The sequence below is a fragment of the Biomphalaria glabrata genome, chromosome 14 (genome assembly GCF_947242115.1).
Source record: "Biomphalaria glabrata chromosome 14, xgBioGlab47.1, whole genome shotgun sequence".
In the NCBI taxonomy this organism is placed as follows: domain Eukaryota; kingdom Metazoa; phylum Mollusca; class Gastropoda; family Planorbidae; genus Biomphalaria; species Biomphalaria glabrata.
Window position 1 is genome coordinate 18495922 of NC_074724.1, and position 19655 is coordinate 18515576.

Here is a 19655-nt window from a genome sequence, read left to right on the forward strand (position 1 = left end):
AGCAAAAGTGTTTATACTTGATCAAAAGCATGCATATTGGCAAGTGGAGTTGGATGAACCAAGCTCTTATTTATGTACATTCAATACTCCGTTTGGAAGATACAGATTCTTGAGAATGCCTTTTGGTATATCCTCAGCTAGTGAACTATTACAGAAACGTGCTTATCAAGTATTCGGAGACATCCCAGGTGTACATATCATGTCAGATGGCATGCTGATTGCAGCAAAAGATGAAAAAGAACATGATCAAATTTTTGAAAAGGTTCTGGAGAGAGCTAGAAAGTACAATGTAAAGTTTAACAAGAACAAGATACAATATAAACTTTCTGGTGTTAATTATCTCGGAAGACAAATTGGAGCAGATGGTATTCGTCCAGATCCAGCTAAAATCAAAGCAATAATGGAGCAGCTAGCACCAACAGATCGAACAGGAATTCAAAGACTGCTAGGGATGTTGAACTTTCTGTCAAGTTTCATTCCAAACATGTCAACAATTACCAGTCCATTGCGTGAATTGCTAAAGAAAGATGTATTGTGGAAGTGGAATGCAGAGCAAGAAAATGCTTTCCAACTAATAAAGAAAACACTTAGTGAAGCTCCAGTTCTGCAATTGTTTAACCCTGAAAAGCCAGTTACTATTCAGTGTGACGCTTCTTCTAAAGGGTTGGGAGCATGTTTAATGCAAGAAGATAAACCAGTTGCGTATACGTCAAGATCATTGACAGAAACATAGTGCAGATATGCACAAATAGAAAAGGAAATGTTAGCTATAGTGTTTGCAGCTGAACATTTTCACCATTATATTTTTGGAAGAACTGTGACTGTACAATCAGATCACAAACCTTTGCAAACTAATGTGACTAAGCCTTTACATAAGATTTCACCAAGACTTCAGTTGATGATGTTAAGACTGTTGAGATATCAATTAACAGTAATTTACACTCCAGGTTCAAAAATGCAAATAGCTGATACGTTATCGCGTGCGTACATCAATGGTCAAGAACAATCAAATTCAAATGATGACATGGTTATGAGAATTCATAGCGCAACAAATTAGAAGGAAAACTGAATATGATGCTAAATTAAAACTTGTAATTAATTATGTCAGAGAAGGTTGGCCAAAGATAAAAACTCAAGTTCATGAAACAGTGAAAGTGTATTGGTCATTTAAAGACAGTATTCATGAAGAGTGTCACAACAACATTCGGATGGTATGACGTCACGATGTGTTGTGATGCCGGGGATTTTATTTAAATTCAATAGTTAACAAAAAATGAAGATCTAGAATCACAATTGACAATTCTTTGATAAAACAAAACTCTGGAACTTTATTAAATACAACGTAAGTACAGTTTATGTACAAATTACAAATCAATGAGCATGGAACATATTACAAAGGCTTTTCAAACAGAGCTCTTAGAAACGTGACTAGCTACAAGGACTTAATATTATCGACTGACTTTTCTTTCTTACTACCGCCAATTCTCTGGCGCTAACTCTTTTCAAAAAATGTCTTTGTTTAAATTCAAATCAACCAATAGATTTCAAACATACTAATTACGTCCCTTGGGTAAATCCTGACTTGAATGACAAGTGTCTAAATTTGAGGATTAAATCCCGAGACTCATGTCGAGGGCTTATATTACTTTCAAAAGTGAAATGTACAAACAATTCTATAATGTAATCTGTGACATATTACCCTCCCCTCCATTTAGCATTTGTATGGTAATAGAAATGCTCATATGTATTAAAAATATTTAAATATACACAAAATACCATACATGAAATTATAGAAAAATGGTTGAGGTAACATATGACAAAATAAAGTCAACTTGGAGATAAAAAATATGTAAATGCAGTGAATAAAATTATTGATGACTTTGAACACCTGTTTCACTATACAAGTGGTTATGAAAATGAGACAATGCTTGTCATGAACAATATCAAAAGTTGTACAAAGCATAAATCTTGAATTGAATAAGTTATGAAGCTTCATGATGAAATTAAAGTATGACATTATAACTCATTTGTGAAAATGTGTACATGGAAAAAAATATATTGCATATGAAAAATTGACATAGAAAAATAATTGTGATAGTACATGACAATCTTCTGAGAAAATAATACTCAATGTGATATAAATCTCAACATGAAAAATTCCAATTGTCTGTCATGTATCTGTACTATCATAATAGGATATATGCAATAATAATATACCTGAAATAAAATGCTCATGATTTAAAAATTAAAATGTCTGATGCATGTCATATGCAAAGATGCTGAAACATAATTAAAAAGTATCTTGAATGAGTGACTTTCCTCAGTGGGTTGCTTGGTGCTGAAATAAATATAGTATCTGATATAGAATACCTGTGGAAAAAAATGAGTAGACAAATTAATTGATTAAGTACAACTGAATACTGTTCTTCCTTGACGAGTATGAATGATAATGGATCAAGTGGCACTAAATATGCTATAGTACATATGTAGAGTAGAAATGTAAAGTTCGGAACCCTTCTGAATTGCCGTCATGGATGTGTGTACGCGTTTTCTAAACTTGAAGAAAAGGTCTTTCAGTTTATAAAACTGTTGACTCCATGTCATATTGATCTCACAGATAATGTCTGATTGAACTGCGTTTGAGTTTGGTGAAAATAAGAACTGTCCGAAACCAAAACTCAATTTTCTGGTTGATGAACTTTGACGCTGTAGAACAATGGTAGCAGAATGCTTTGCGTTATAATGTTCAATAGAGCAATGACTGAACATGTCTGAGTTCAATCGGTCGATACAGCTATGTTGAAGAAGTTCATTTGCCCTTTGAGTGGACGGAGGATGAAACTTGGTGTTGTCAATGTTGTTGCTCTCTGAGTTTCTTTCAAACTGCAGTACTGGAAATGTCTCAGAAACACTGGTAAAGAAATCTGCATGGTCTGGAAACACTTTAGTGTCCTTCACTTGCTGTAGTGCTATGTCATCCAGAGTGATGACCTTGGGAATGTCAAATTGATTTGATGCCGGTAATGAAACATCTATCTCAGGAATGGGTGTTGATGATGTTTCTTCTTCTTCCTCAGGAATAGTTGCTAAGCTTGTAAAATGTTCAACTTCTGCTTTGATGTCTTCATTATCTGTTTCATGGTAATGTTCAAACATATGAACATGAAATACTTTGGTAACTTTGTTGACATTGATTTCATAAAGCAGGTTGGAAATCTTACTGGTGATGGTAAATGGACCTTGCCATTTGTAGAACAGCTTGTTACTCCAATCTGGTAACAGTAAATTGACTTGATCTCCTTGAGCAAAATATCTTGACTTCATGTGTTCATGTACTATTCTTTGACTTTCAATGTTCTTGGTTGTAATGGCTTCTTTAGTTGACTCATATTCTTTCAAATGAGGAATACTTGTATGAGTGATAGAGTCAGATTGCATAGTTTTTCTTTTGTCTGGTATAGCCAAAGTTGATTGAATATAAGTATCTGCTTCTGGTTCATGAGACTTGTCTTGATTGACTTCAGTTGGGCCAGTTAGAGTTCTTGTATCATTGTTAGAGACTCTGGGCCTGTCGTCTTGTTCTTCAAAGTTCAACAATGGACATTCGGGAATTGGAGGTGGACTTATGACCGGTAGGGATGGGCTTGATGTAACTGGGGGTGTCCATGTTGAATGTTCTTGATTGTTGCTGGCTACTGGACTAGTAACTGGTTCTGTTGCATTCTGCATAGCTTGAGTAACTGAGGTAGCCATGTGATTATTTTGGCTAACTTGTTTAGGTGCCAAATGTTCTTGTTGTCTGGACATGGATCTTGTCATTACTGCCAAACATTTTTGACCTTGCTCTATGGCATTTGTACATTCAGCAAGTTCTTGAGGAGTGCATTCTTTAACTCCTTCTATGTTTCCAATGATTAGGTCCACTGGTAGATTGGGTGTTACTAATGCTTTTGTTTGACCACTGAAGAATGGTGTAGTAACATAAATGATGGCCTCAGGTAACTCGCTGACAGTTCCGTTGAATGCAGTGACTTGGACGTGGTTGCCTGTGAAACGGTTTGCGTGTACGAAGCGTTCATGTACTAATGTGGACGTGCTTCCGGTGTCACGAAGAACTTCCACCTTCTTGTCTCCTACAAAGCCTGGATAAAATTTGAGACCATTGGACTTTGCAATGACTGTCATAGTTGAGTGCTCATTGTAATAGCTTCTGTTATATGAGCTTCTGTTTGGCATATATTGTGGTCTGGAGTCCTGTGAATGACTTCTGTAGCGAGGTTTGTTGTTATCTGGTTTATTGTTTCCAGGTGCTTTGTTGAGATTGTATTGCTCTCTATTGTTGTATCTTTGAGTTGGTGATGTGGGTCTATCAAAATTTTGATTTTTGGAGACTGCCTGTTTTTTCCAACATTCATGATTTTGGTGACCCTTTTTATGGCAAAATGAACATTCTGTGGTTCTGCTGCGGCATTGAGACGTGAAATGCCCTAGTTTATGACATTTGTTGCATTTGACTTTGTCATCTGACTTATATCTTGCATTTTTGTCTTGAGCAAAGCAGACAAAATTTTCTTCAACAGATGGTTTGACTGACTTGTTTGGATAGGCTGCTCTATATTGTCTGATGATCTTGGTTAATGTCTGGATATCAGTAGGATTTCTCTCTATAATGTAGGATTGAATATCTTCTGAGTGAGCATGGGTGATGTTGTCGATAATAATATGTTGACGAAGAGCTTGGTAACTTTCTTCTATTTTTGCCATGGATACCCATCTATCAAACCACATTGACATATTAGCTACAAAAATTTGAGGATCATCATTTTGCTGTGGCCTTTCATTATAGAATTTCTTTCTATAGTTGGCTGAAGTTGCTCCGTATTGGCGCAGTAGAGCTTCCTTGATATCAGAGTAAGTGCTGCGTTCATTGATGGACAGTTGTGAGCAAATGTTGACAGCTTTGCCAGTCAAAAGGGTGAGGAGTGAGCTCGACCAATGTGCTTCAGGTAGACCGGATGTTGTAGCTATTTCTTCAAATCTTATGAGATACGAGTCCATATTGTCAATGTTTTCGTTGAAAGCCGATATTTTGTTCATTAATCTGTATTTGTCAAACATACTTGAGTGACCTTGAATTGGAATGCTTTCTTTATTTTGCCTTTCGAATTCCATTTTTTCTTTTTCATGTAGCCTTTGTTTCTCGGCGTCTTGTAATTTTTTTTCTTCTAATTGCATGCGTTTTTCAGCGTCTTGCAATTTTTTTTCTTCTAATTGCCTTTGTTTTTCAGATTCTTGCCTTTGTTTTTCAGATTCTTGCCTTTGTTTTTCAGATTCTTGCCTTTGTTTTTCAGATTCTTGCTCTTGATATTCTTTTTCTTCTTGTTTCTCTGCCCACTGGTCTGGCTTTGAAATTTGCTTTTCTTTGGCAAATTCTATTAATTCGAAGAATCGTTGTGTTCTAGAACTGGAAGCCATATTTAATTTCTTTGTTAGTTTCTTGTATTGGAGCAAAATGTTCAATATCTGGATTTTGGCTTTATCTCAGATATAATAATAATATAGATCTATTGAGCCGATGTACTTTTTACTGGTTTAACAGTTGGTTAAATCTGGTCTTCTTTATAACGCCAGTTATTTGATTTACTGGTCTTTTTTATACTGCCAGTTATTTGCTTTACTGGTCTTTTATATTGCCAGTAAAGGCCAGTTATTTGCTTTACTGGTCTTTTTTATAATGCCAGTTATTTACTTTACTGGTCTTTTTATAATGCCAGTTATTTGACTTACTGGTCTTTTAATAATGCCAGTTATTATGTATATTGGTCTTATTCCTTTTGCCAATTACATATAATAATAGTTTTCGTGAGTTAGACGTAACTCTAACGAAAATCTTTATAAAAGAATTATCGATAACCAACTGACCTGTTAAACACAGAAATTCTGTCCTCCGTTAAATAAGAATGAAGTTCCTTTGAAGAGTTTAGAAATTGGTCCCAGATCTAGATCTTGAATAAATTTCGTTAAAAGTTGTCCATGAACTTTTGTTAGTCGGAGAGTGCCAAATATGTCACAACAACATTCGGATGGTATGACGTCACGATGTGTTGTGATGCCGGGGATTTTATTTAAATTCAATAGTTAACAAAAAATGAAGATCTAGAATCACAATTGACAATTCTTTGATAAAACAAAACTCTGGAACTTGGAACTTTATTAAATACAACGTAAGTACAGTTTATGTACAAATTACAAATCAATGAGCATGGAACATATTACAAAGGCTTTTCAAACAGAGCTCTTAGAAACGTGACTAGCTACAAGGACTTAATATTATCGACTGACTTTTCTTTCTTACTACCGCCAATTCTCTGGCGCTAACTCTTTTCAAAAAATGTCTTTGTTTAAATTCAAATCAACCAATAGATTTCAAACATACTAATTACGTCCCTTGGGTAAATCCTGACTTGAATGACAAGTGTCTAAATTTGAGGATTAAATCCCGAGACTCATGTCGAGGGCTTATATTACTTTCAAAAGTGAAATGTACAAACAATTCTATAATGTAATCTGTGACAAAGAGAATGGAATATTGTTTAATGAGAACAGAATTATAATTCCTTCAAGTATGAGAAATGAAATTCTCGACAAGTTGCACATAGGTCATTTTGGTCTTGAGAAAACCAGATCCAAGGCAAAACAGAGTGTGTTTTGGCCAGGATTGTCCAAAGATATTTTTTCGACATTAATGAAATGCGCAACATGTGCAACGTTCAAAAGAAATAATGTGAAGGAAAAATTGCTACCTCATACTGTACCAGACAGACCATGGAAAAAGAGTTCGTTTAGGACAAACATGGCAGAAAGAAGTCGTCATTAAGAAACATCCATCACCCAGATCTTACATTATAAAGACAAATGATGGGAAAACATACAGACGAAATCAACGGTTTTTAAACAAGAGCTACGAAGAAGACATCTCTGGGTACTATGACACCGACGAAGACAATAAACAGCAAACTGTTAGAACAAACGAAACAGACAATTATAAACCAACATCTAGAGAACTTGCTGTGCCGGTCAAGACAACCAGAAGTGGTCGAGTTGTCAAAATTCCTTGTAAATATAAGTATTAAGAACTTTAAAAGGAAGGATGTGATAATAGCTTCAAAAGGAAGGATGTACTAATATTAGAAGATATTACGTCATTGTTTGTTATTTATGTTTTATGCGAAAGCAAAGAATCGGACAGAAATAAAAGTTAGTTATATATGTCTACCTTGATAAAGACAGTCTTGTTATTATCAGTATTAATTAGTAATGACTACAGTAGTTTATTATTAATCTGTGACAACTGAACTATGTTGGCTCTAGACCTAGATATAGTCTCTAGTTAGTTTTTCCCGTGAGACCAACGATCTAGTAATTTTTTTCTCAGCGATATACACCAACTGTTGCATTTCTAGGAAAATCGTTACAGCCGTTTTTTCGAGATAAACTGTCCAGGTTCAAGGATCCAGGCTCCATGAAGTTATGACTTGAATAGAGGTATTGCAAAAAAAAAAAAAAAAAAAAAAAAAAAAAAAAAAAAAAAAAAAAAAGGTTTATTCCACCCCATTCCCCTCTCCAGAGAAAGAATTCTGGCAAAGTGAATGTATAAATCTGCTGGACTTGATAGTAGTCCTATTCCAATGATAGGCCTTTAGATCTAGACTTAGAAACGATGCGCAAAATGTTACTGAACATAAATTTATTGAACTCTTGAATGATATAACTTTGATGCACTCTCGTAGAAGTAGGCTCAACAGACTTTCATAGCCTATAACTTTGATGCACTGCCATAGAAGTAGGCTCAACAGACTTTCATAGATATAACTTTGATACACTCCCGTAGAAGTAGACTCAACAGACTTTCATAGATATAACTTTGATGCACTCCCGTAGAAGCAGACTCAACAGACTTTCATAGATATAACTGTGATACACTCCCGTAGAAGTAGACTCAACAGACTTTCATAGATATAACTTTGATGCACTGCCATAGAGGTAGGCTCAACAGACTTTCATAGATATAACTTTGATGCACTCCCGTAGAAGTAGACTCAACAGACTTTCATAGATATAACTTTGATACACTCCCGTAGAAGTAGACTCAACAGACTTTCATAGATATAACTTTGATGCACTGCCATAGAGGTAGGCTCAACAGACTTTCATAGATATAACTTTGATGCATTCCCGTAGAAGTAGGCTCAACAGATTTTCATAGATAGCCTATAACTTTGATGCACTGCCATGGAGGTAGGCTCAACAGACTTTCATAGATATAAATTTGATGCACTCTCGTAGAAGTAGGCCCAACAGACTTTCATAGATAGCCTATAACTTTGATGCACTGCCATAGAGGTAGGCTCAACAGACTTTCATAGATATAAATTTGATGCACTCTCGTAGAAGTTGGTTCAACAGACTTTCATAGATAGCCTATAACTTTGATGCACTGCCATAGAGGTAGGCTCAACAGACTTTCATAGATATAAATTTGATGCACTCTCGTAGAAGTAGGCTCAACAGACTTTCATAGATAGCCTATAACTTTGATGCACTGCCATAGAGGTAGGCTCAACAGACTTTCATAGATATAAATTTGATGCACTCTCGTAGAAGTAGGCTCAACAGACTTTCATAGATAGCCTATAACTTTGATGCACTGCCATAGAGGTAGGCTCAACAGACTTTCATAGATATAAATTTGATGCACTCTCGTAGAAGTAGGCTCAACAGACTTTCATAGATAGCCTATAACTTTGATGCACTGCCATAGAGGTAGGCTCAACAGACTTTCATAGATATAACTTTGATGCACTCTCGTAGAAGTAGACTCAACCATTGGTAAAAATCATGAAACATTGAGACACTTCAGCAATAATACAAAGACATCAAACCAGAACTAATAGTTACAAAAAGATAGCCTAATAAAATAATTATAATAACAAAGAAAAAATCACGTTACATATACTAGTTCAAATTTATTAAACAGCTCATTTTTTCTTAGTGCCAGAATTAGCTGAATCAATAGAAAAACTTCTTGGGGGAGCTACCACCTTCTACCAAGCTCGTCCCCAGGTGGCGGATAGGGGAAAGACCCTTAGATATAAGGGTTAGCTGTGAATAGCAAATAAACAGCCGCGGACCAACTGGTTTGCAGTCATGGAGGATAAGGTGATGTATTCCAGTGGTTAGAATATTTACTAAAAACATCTCAGAAATCCAGGGAAATAATTGCATAAAGCGAGTATACGGCGCTCTAACTCTAAACCCGGGTAGATGAAACTCGTTAGCTAGGGATAGCAGTTCATCTAGGAGAGAAAACTCCGAAAATAAACACCTGCTGCCTTGCAGATGATCTTGGATGATCAAAGGCTATGGCAGCACACCCAGAAAGAAAAGCAGGCTGAAGTCGGAGTCAATGGGCCTCCTGGCGCATAACACATTGACACGCAACCTCATCTATGTTGGAGTTCAGTAACGATTCTAATAGATGTGGCATCCTGCCTGTGGAATCCCGCCGAAACCACTGCGCAGTTCATCTCATATATTGGTCTAGTCATCTGAACACTCCAACATAACAATGAGAACGAAGAAGAAGAAAAAATAGAAAAACTTGTGACTTAGAAGCGTATCACTTGAAGAGAGTCAGAACTATCTAGCTTGTTGACCATCTGAAACCTTGCAATCAAATAAAGTGCAGAAGTGAGGACACTTTTGATACTTATGTCGCCTACATACATCGTAACGTTTTTTTTTTATATGATTAAAAAACCGCAAAGATTCACCTAAAAATAGACTATAGTTCTTCATGTAAACGAAGCCATTACACTACAATGTCAGCTTTGTTTGTGAGTGTATATTTCATACACTTTCTTGCCCTACATTTAAATAACCTACGGTTAAGGTAACATAAATTATATCCTTTAAAAAACTTGTGTTCTTATTTGAAAACTCACACTTTTGTCTTGTTGCTCATTTTATCTTCCGCTATTTCATATCCATGACACAAAACGTTAGCGTGCAAACTGAGAAAGCCTGTGGATCAGCCCTCTAATTAGAAGAGTGTGTTCAGGACACAGTTCACTTGATACACTGAAAGTCCCCGAAATTCTAAGACAACAATGGCACTAGCACGCTGAGCTTCCTGACATTAGATTCTAGACACTGCTACAAGTCAAACTACAAGGGCTCGAACAGTCACGAGACAATATAGGTTAGGCTTGTAACAAAATGCTTGGTGTAAAGAACGATTTTAATCTATCCACACATCTTTCACTCTTCAATTAGGCATTTTTTATCGCTATTAAAAATATGTGTCTAGTCTAACACTACTAATATGTATGTGTGATTATCGCTACTAAATATGTGTGTCGCATGTGGTTTTCGCTACTAAAACCAATTCTTAATTTATTTACATACACTGTAGTAGTTAGTTCAACAGAATAAGACATTCTATAACTTTGATAGTGGAGAGTTCGGCTTGCGAGATAACATTAGTCGCCACGCGCATCAACAATGTCCGTCTCATCCAGTTCTCTCCACCAACTATCTGTGAGTGGGTGGCACTGCATAGCGCAACAGCTCTGTTTCAGTACAACAATCTCTCTCTCTCTCTCTTCAGGCTGAGGGGAGTTACGTTTAACATTTTGTATTCTGCAGCACAGGACGGGCCTAGTTCTTGAGCCTTTCAAGGGATTTCAGGGCTGTCTTGTTTGCTTACACCTGTACGAGCTGGATGTATTTTCAAATGTTGACCCTTGGTGCCCTCCCTAAAACAAAATTTTGACAATGTAATAAAAAAAATTTGCAAACACATCATTAAAACACATCATTAAAACACATAATTAAAACACAATTTTCCATTTTTTCTTTGCAAATTGTCATTATGGAGCTAGATATTTGGTCTTTTTTTTAAACCGAAACAAAAGGTGTTTTTACTTTATAACTATATTGTAAACTAGAGAACAGCAGTTGCCCATTTCAGCCATCGTTCCCCCATCACGGATAATGACTCCGTCCTAGATCCACGCGATTTCCTTTCTGAGATTTATGCCTACAGCCTGGTTGTTTACATCGCACTTGTTCTTATAGTAAGAAGAGTTGATTTTAGAATAGGTTGCATTCAAAAGTGTTAAGACGGGTTAATTTGCATGCTGCACTCTAATAAATAGACAGTAATTGCCAATACTATTATTCATGGGCATTCAATGTAGCGTACATACGTCTTTAATCCAATACTATTATGCATGGACATTCAATGTAGCGATCAATACTTCTCAAATTAATATAATATGTATCCTAACACTAGACATAGTGGGGAAACTATAAAGCAGTGATTCCCAAAGTGGTCTATATAATCCCCGAGGGGTCTACAACGACTTCCAATGGGTCTATGAGAGTGAAAAAATAAATTTGGGGTCTATGAGTTGTAAATTGGGGAGTCTTTCAATTGTATTTCCTATAAATTCAATTAACTCATACACAAATATGATTTGTACCTTAGTTAATCCTTAAACCTTGATATTCGAATGAATTTTATAATTTGTAAATGTTAACATCGTATTTAAATATCTTCATTGTGTCTACATGAAACGAATATGGCAGCGTTCAAAAAGAAATGAGACAGCACAGTGTTAATTATTTAAAATTTGGCTCATTCCTTATCTTCCTGACCTATGTGTCCATGGCACAACCAAGTAATGACGCTATGAAACCATCTCAGCTGGAGGATCATTGCAGTTGATAATAATAATGGCAATGTCTTCGATTCCGAAGATTAAGGACGAGTGCAACAGTGGCGTCACTAGGATGGGTGTCACCCGTGCTATTAGTTCAGGGGTTTCACCCCCGTCCCCACCCCTCTAAAAAATTTCGTGTTTTTTTTTTTTTTGTGTCATACTACACCAACTTTAGAATTCACTTTATTCATTGAGTGTTAAACAACTAGACATGACTATTTCGCAACAACGCAACCTTATGTAAATTACAATGTTTTTTTTTTCTTTTCTGGATTTCAAACTTGAAAACGTATCAATCACTCACAATTAATGTTTTTAGCGATTTCATTTGTACTAGATGTGCCCGTTGTGAAAGTGGCGTCCGTTCATTGTCGAACGTTTTATGCTTTTGGTAAAGACAAAGTTGAATTAGCCACCAGTTTGTCAATAGTTTAAAGGTAGGCCTACTCTTATGTATCTTTGACATTCTAGAAGGCTACACCTTCCCCGCCAAAAAAATAGTAAAACAAAGATACGTAAAATAAAAGAAACGTGGCAACAGAGCTTAAGCTGCACCTCTAAAGGCTTGAGTTTTAAAACGAAAACATTATTTCCATTGTACCGAAAATCGGAACTATTTATAAAATATATTCTTAAAAGGGAGGCGTAATGGCTGAGCGGTTAAGCGCTTGGCTTCCGAACCGGTTCGAATCCTGGTAGGATTTTTAATTTCAGAATGTTCGGGCGCCTCTGAGTCCACCCAGCTCTAATGGATGGACGTTGTGCTGGCCACATGACACCCTCGTCAACCGTAGGCCACAGAAACAGATGACCTTTACATCATCTTCCCTATAGACCACAAGGTCTGAAAGGGAAACTTTACTACTTTTTTACTTACCAAAAATTTTAGGCAAGAAACATTTTCTGAAAAGAGTGTTGATCATATAGATTTGGTTCTGAAAATTTCCTTTACTCCTTTATGACTCCATACACCGAAGCTGCATTTTTATACCCCTGAGCTCGACATGTCATAAATTTAAGCTAACCCACTTTCTAGACATTTTAACTAATGTAGCTAAGTAAATCTCATAAGCCTTTTTTCTCCCTTAAAATCTTTTAACTTATGCATCTGATCAGTATGCAATATGTTAGGTGTACTGTCAAACAAAATACAAATGAGCTTACTGTATTTTTAACTCTTATAAATATATCCTTTACGTGGTTTTCTAAAACATTTATACATTTTTCAATATTATAGATACACTTTCAGTAATGGGTTTTATTCACACAACATTTCCACCATCTTATGGAAATTTTATATTCAATAAAGACTAAATAAATGAGAATTGGACCAGCTCACATCCTAATTACAAGAAAAAGGACGGCTATTATAAGCTATCTCGACATGACCAACGCATAAGTTTTCGACTCAGAATGAGACAACATATGTTCCGGAAGCCAAAAGTCGGGACTAGCGAAATCTGCCCCTGTAAAGCATCACCAGATAATGATGACGACGTCCTTCGAAGCTGCATACTATATTAAGAGGCCCGAACAAGACTCTGGCCCCCAACCCTGCTATAGAAGAAAAATTATATGGAGAAATGCTTGATCAGGAAACCACTGCGCGGTTCATTTCAGATCTAGGATTACTGATCTAAAATCTCCAACGTAAAAATTGATAACGATAAAGAAGAAGAAGAAATAAAGACTCGTCGTCAATCTGGTCACGAAATGTCAAATATTCTGATCTTAAAGAAACAATCTGTGCAATTTATCCTTCCGTCGTTTTTTTTTTCTTTACATCAATCAAAGCAACAACTTTCTTGTCAATTGTATTAGTATCCGGATGCCCTTTTTTTCTATTTTCCTATCCTGATGACTATTTGAAGCGTCTTTTGATATTCCAATTTCAGACTTTATTTCCACCACTTAATAAGTTTGTATTTCATTTCTATAGAATTAGTTGAAAATAGTTGACAATAAAATATCTTACAATTTTCTTGCTATTAAGTGACTAAATCATCCTCAATAGGAAGCATCAGAAGCATCTTATCTTCTTATCTTATATAATACAGACGTTACTTCAAAAAAGAAGATGATTACGTCCTACGCGTCATGCATTTAGTCATGCATATTAACCAATGACTTAAATTCTGCCAAGTCACTGGTTTTCCTGGCTAGCTCAGGCAACCCATTCCATGCTCTAATAGCACTAGGGAAGAAGGAGTATTTGTACAAATTTGTCCTAGCATATGGGACGAGGAATGTGCCTTTATCTTTGTGTCTTTCAGAGTATTTTATTAAATTATTTTAACAACTGGCGTACTTTTCCTTTTGTGAAATAGGCACACGACAAAAAGAAACTATCCTCTAAAATATTGAAGTCTATATCATTTATTTTATTATTGTAACATTTCCTTCATCTTGGCTAGAGTTTCTTTTACATTCAACATCTGAAATTACATCATCATCTTCAGAAATCTCGATCGCCACTTATTTACTTGCCAACTGTACAAAATTTACATAATTACATGTGAGATTTCGATAATATTTTTATGCCGTGAAAAATGTCGTCATTTGTTAAACAGCGACTATTGGTTTGCATTCTGATATTACGATGCTAGCTGCCAAAACGACCTGGTCCCTGTTCAGCCTAGGAATCGACATTCTTAACGCTCCATTCGAGCTTCAACTCGGTGGGCAGCGACTCCAACGTGAAAACACGCCAAAATATCTATGGATAGACCCTGGATAGAAAACTGTCAATGCTCCAGGCTCCAGCACGTCCAGGATGTTGAAAGAAAAGTAAGCGTTACTAAGAAAGCTGGCCAGCACAAAGTGAGGTGCCAAAGCTAACATGATACGCACATTGTACTTAGGGGCAGTCAGATCACAAATTGAGTACAGCTATAAAGTTCAAGTATATGCTAGTAAAACTGCCCTCGAATCACTAAACTGAGTACAATCACATACACTAAGGTTCATTTGTGGCACCTTTCGGACAAGCCCAACAAACGCTGCTGAAATCTTAACAAACGTGGCCCCTTTAAATCTAAGGAAGGAGAGGGCGGTACTTACGGCCTACGAGCGCTACAAAAGGGGCGACTCTATTCTACCCACCACAATCTTAGTGCAACAGTAGAGAGAGAGGAGCCGCATAAAAATGCGATCGTTCCTCCATATTGCGGTCAATTAGTCAAAATCAGCTAGACTCTCCACTGACAGAATCCCAATTTGAAGAATTATTACTTGCCCTCCGTGGAGGAGAATGCCAGCCCCACAAATAAACATGTCCCTTATAGGACAAGAAGGGGCCACAAGAGGCGATTAAAACCTGCAATTCTTCAAAATTTAGCATCAGCAACAATTAAGTCCTACCCATCAGATGCCATTTTCTGCTATACCGATGGGTCGGTATTGAGAGATCCCGATAGATCTGGGTATGGGGCCATTATAGTCTACCCAGACCGTATAGAACCAGATCGGCTCTCTGGTCCATGCGGCTACGCTGCATGCTCCATGGACGCCGAGTTCACAGGGATAACTCGGGCGTTCGAGGCTATTAGAGCCCGAAAGACCCAGAATGAAACTGGTGCCACTACTGTGGTACTAGTCACCGACTCTCGCTCCAGTCTCCTAGCTATGGGTGGCGGCGGGGGTGGGTCGCCCGTAATAGAAGAGGCAGTCGGCGCCGCAGATAACATCCGCCGAGCTCTTGGAGTTGTCGTTTTCATGCAGTGGGCGCCCTCACATTGCGGCATGTGGGGCAATGAAACGGCAGACGCCCTCGCAAGGGAGGGTGCTTTGGCAGCCACACACCTCGAAGCACCAAGCACTTTTTACAAGCAACGGCACAAATCCGAGCACTCATTCATGAGAAGTGGTTAAAGTCCTGGGAGGAATCCGATAGAGCACGTAGTGTCTGGCAGCACATGCGTCACCCAAATTGCGAAGATTCGTGGTGGCGGTTGAGGTGTAGGACGGAATACTGTCCTATTGGGGCATACTTTGCCCGGTACAGCCTGAACTATGACTCCCGATGCCGTCACTGTGGAATGAGCGTCAAAACAGTGTGGCATATCTTGTACGAGTGTCCCCAGCTCCGAGAGCTAAGGGGGGACGTGTCTGAGCAGTCACTCGACTTGTATGGTAGCTATGAGGCATAACGCCGAACGGCCCAGTTTCTTGCCAGAGCACTACGGGAGGATTGAGTCCTTCCTGTTCTGATTATTTAATAGGAGTTCATCTCAGGACCCAGCAGGAATCTGGACAGCTGCTCTCAAAAACAGATCTAAATATTTGTTATGACTTTGCCATGCGCACCGCCATCCAAGATAGTGCAGAAAGAACGTGCGCACTATCTGTGACTAAACAAGTCGGATGTTGACATTGGAAGTGAAAACGATTTCCGCCCAAGTCTAGAGCCAATATGGAGATGCTGTACTCAAGGCAGATGCCCCTTTGTGTTTGTCATGTCTCCGTGTAAATAAACGTCTTTGTCTCGATGAGTTGCCTCCTGTCAGTTATTACAATATAAATTTAACAGTTGATGTTTTTCGCTGAGAAAAGAATTAATAGCTCGTTGGCCACACGGGTTAACTCTTGTTTGACCGTTATAACTTTTCAAAGTAAAAAATAAATAAATCTAAATTTGGCTTGACTAGACCTATAAAAATCACGTGGAGTAGCCAGCCCTAGGGTACCGAAATTACACGAAACAGGGCAAATTTAAAGCTGCTTCAATTTTATTGAAAGAATATCTAAGCTTCGGGGTCGGCCCTAGCGAGTGCGGGGCCCTATGTGAAATGGATTACACGTGGCCCAGTCTGGGTAGGGATAAGCTGTCCATATAATGATAATATCAATAACTAATTCGCTTCTGTTCGACATCCCGGTGCACACTTTGACGGTGTCAACATCACACCTTCGATACTCAGTTTGAACCAAATATTTTATTATTTTATTTTATTGTAAGTTGTATAAAGGAGGTATGGTCTTTTTTTTAAATGTATTTTAGCGGCCCCCGAAAGAGGAGAAGACACTATTAGTTTTGTGTGGCCTGTCTGTCCGTCAGTCCAGTTTATATCTCAGAAACTAGAAGAGAAAATGAAAATCGGAAATCATGATATTTTAGGTCATTCAAAGTTCTGATGCAACGGCTCCGTTTTTCTTTTCCGAAAGTGTACGCTAAATGAATATATGGAGATGCTGTGGTAAAGCACTTGGAACCAGAAGTCCCGTGTTCGAATCCTGGTGAAAACTCTAGGTAGACCACTTCGGGGACCGATTTTGAGTTTGTGTTACCACACAAACTGTCTTTGTAACCTTGTTTTAAATATTGTTGTTTTTTTTAAGTATTTTTTTATTTTGCTTGTTTATTTCCTTTGTTGCGAGTTGTTGACAAATGACTGCTTTGTATATGATTCATCATTCGTAGCCGTACAGCTGAAAACTATCTAGTGTGAAAGCGTCTATCTAGGCCAGGGGTGGGCAAATTACGGCCCGCGGGCCACATGCGGCCCGCCGAGGTGTTTTATGCGGCCCGCCGACACCTACATAAATCAGGTGTGCCCACAGTATATAGATATAAAAATGCAAATATTTAAAAAGTATCTATATAAATTATTGAAACTGTCTCATTATAAAAAGTTTTAAGTAAACAAAGATTATGCTTATTGGCTATACATCAATACACTCAATTCAAAACACAATGTCTGAGTGTTGGGTAGGCTTGGAACAAGATGGCAAGTGTAACAACTGATGGAGCTCGATCTTTGACTGGGAACCATGAACTTGAAACAGGAAAGTTTGCAGAAAGCTGCATGTAATTTAAACATTAATTGACAACAGTTGCACAAAAGAAGTTAAACAAGGGTAGTTCTGATTTATGAATAAATAATCCAATGTATCCGCTAGCTTAGCGTGTGCAAGGCAAATGAGAAGAATATAAAATCTCAAGGAAGAAAATGTTATTTTACTTGAAGGACATTGACTGTGACTTTGTTATCAATATTTCTATGAAGAGTGGAAGACAAAATTTCATGTCTTATGTAATTGCTATTGCAATTGATTGTTTACATATGAAATGTAAATGCATGTTAAATCTTTTCAAACAAGGCGTAATACAGTGTATATATGAATTAAAAGACATTTTACACAGCAAACTTATCTTTCTAAGACATATATATATATATATATATGTATATATATATATATATATATATATATATATATATATATATATATATATATATATATGTGTGTGTGTGTGTGTGTGTGTGTGTGCGGCCCGCCATTCCCAAACGTTTTTTAATGCGGCCCTCGATACAAAAATGTTGCCCACCCCTGATCTAGGCCATTGAGCCCATTGAGCGACAGGGACTTCAGAGGCTAGAGCTGCTAGACACAGCTTTTTAAAAAATGCCATAGACCATACCGTCATTGCGTAGTGTTAAGGCTCTCATACCTTTCTTAGCTGTAGTTTCTTTTGTTTATTTTTTATTTATTTATTGTTGTTTTTGTGTGTGTGTGTGTGTTAGTGTGGTATTTCCCATATGTAGAGGATCAGTCAACAAAATAGAGTCTTCTCATGGATCAGGCAATAAAATAGAGTCATCTCTCGTATCAGGCAACAAAATAGAGTCATCTCTCGGATCAGGCAACAAAATAGAGTCATCTCTCGGATCAGGCAACAAAATAGAGTCATCTCTCGTGATAAGCATTACACTGTGGATTTTATATGTGATCTGATAAAGATGATTCTTATGAAACTATTACATTCGATTATTCAAAATTGAATATTTAGTTTTATGCCTTAATCTTCTGGACAAGATAACTGAATATGTCATTTTGGTGGTTGGGGGTAATTCTAGCGAGGTTTACTGTATAAGATCTCGTAGTTTTGGAAACAATAGTCTGTAATCAGATATAAATCTCAACAACCATTTTAAAAGTAGATCTAAATCTCAACAATCATTTTAAAAGTAGATCTAAATCTCAACAACCATTTTAAAAGTAGATCTAAATCTCAACAATCATTTTAAAAGTAGATCCAAATCTCAACAACCATTTTAAAAGTAGATCTAAATCTCAACAATCATTTTAAAAGTAGATCCAAATCTCAATAATCATTTAAAAAGTAGATCTAAATCTCAACAATCATTTAAAAGTAGATCTAAATCTCAACAATCATTTTAAAAGTAGATCCAAATCTCAATAATCATTTTAAAAAGTAGATCTTAATCTCAACAATCATTTTAAAATGTAGGCTAGATCTAAATCTCAACAAACATTTTAAAAGTAGATCTAAATCTCAACAACCATTTTAAAAAGTAGATCTAAATCTCAACAATCATTTTAAAAGTAGATCTAAATCTCAATAATCATTTTAAAAGTATATCTAAATCTCAATAATCATTTTAAAAAGTAAATCTAAATCACAACAATCACAAAACCTCCTCATTTTTTTTTTCAATAGGCGGCAATTTTTGACACCAATATTTTGTTCTAGAACAACAGCCTCATCCTCACTTGAGAACCTTCCAGTTTATGCATCAGTAGCTGTAGTACAGTACCTCATAGTACATGAAACTGTATATCAAGACAATTTCATGTACTCATTCCATATTATTCTTCGTTAGGTCGTGCTCAAGAAAATAGGACATGTAATGGGTGATATTACTAAATTTTAAGACTGTCTGAAAATAGCAATTGCCATTGTTTGAATTGTAAGATGTCAAGGTTCTTGTCTACTTACTCTACGTATGTGTATGTCAATGCTGACTACCTAATGTAACCGTGACAACGAATATAACGACAGAATGGAGATTCGGAATGCCGATTCACGGACATATAACTTGTTTATTACATATGCTAGGCTACATGCAC

At 36.8% G+C, this 19655-nt stretch overlaps 1 protein-coding gene across 3 annotated transcripts in view; it reads right to left on the reverse strand.

Annotated features, from left to right (window-relative positions):
- Positions 1–19655, reverse strand: part of LOC106075860 (uncharacterized) — an 86494-nt gene that overhangs the window by 64091 nt on the left and 2748 nt on the right. The window contains exon 1 of one of the 3 annotated variants that reach the window (XM_056010891.1): positions 10005–10246. The exons of the other annotated variants lie outside the window; for them this stretch is intronic. Coding sequence (XP_055866866.1) covers positions 10005–10024 — 20 coding nt within the window. The 5' untranslated portion in view covers positions 10025–10246. Of the gene's footprint in view, positions 1–10004; positions 10247–19655 lie in introns of those variants that run through there. 3 annotated transcript variants of the gene reach the window in all.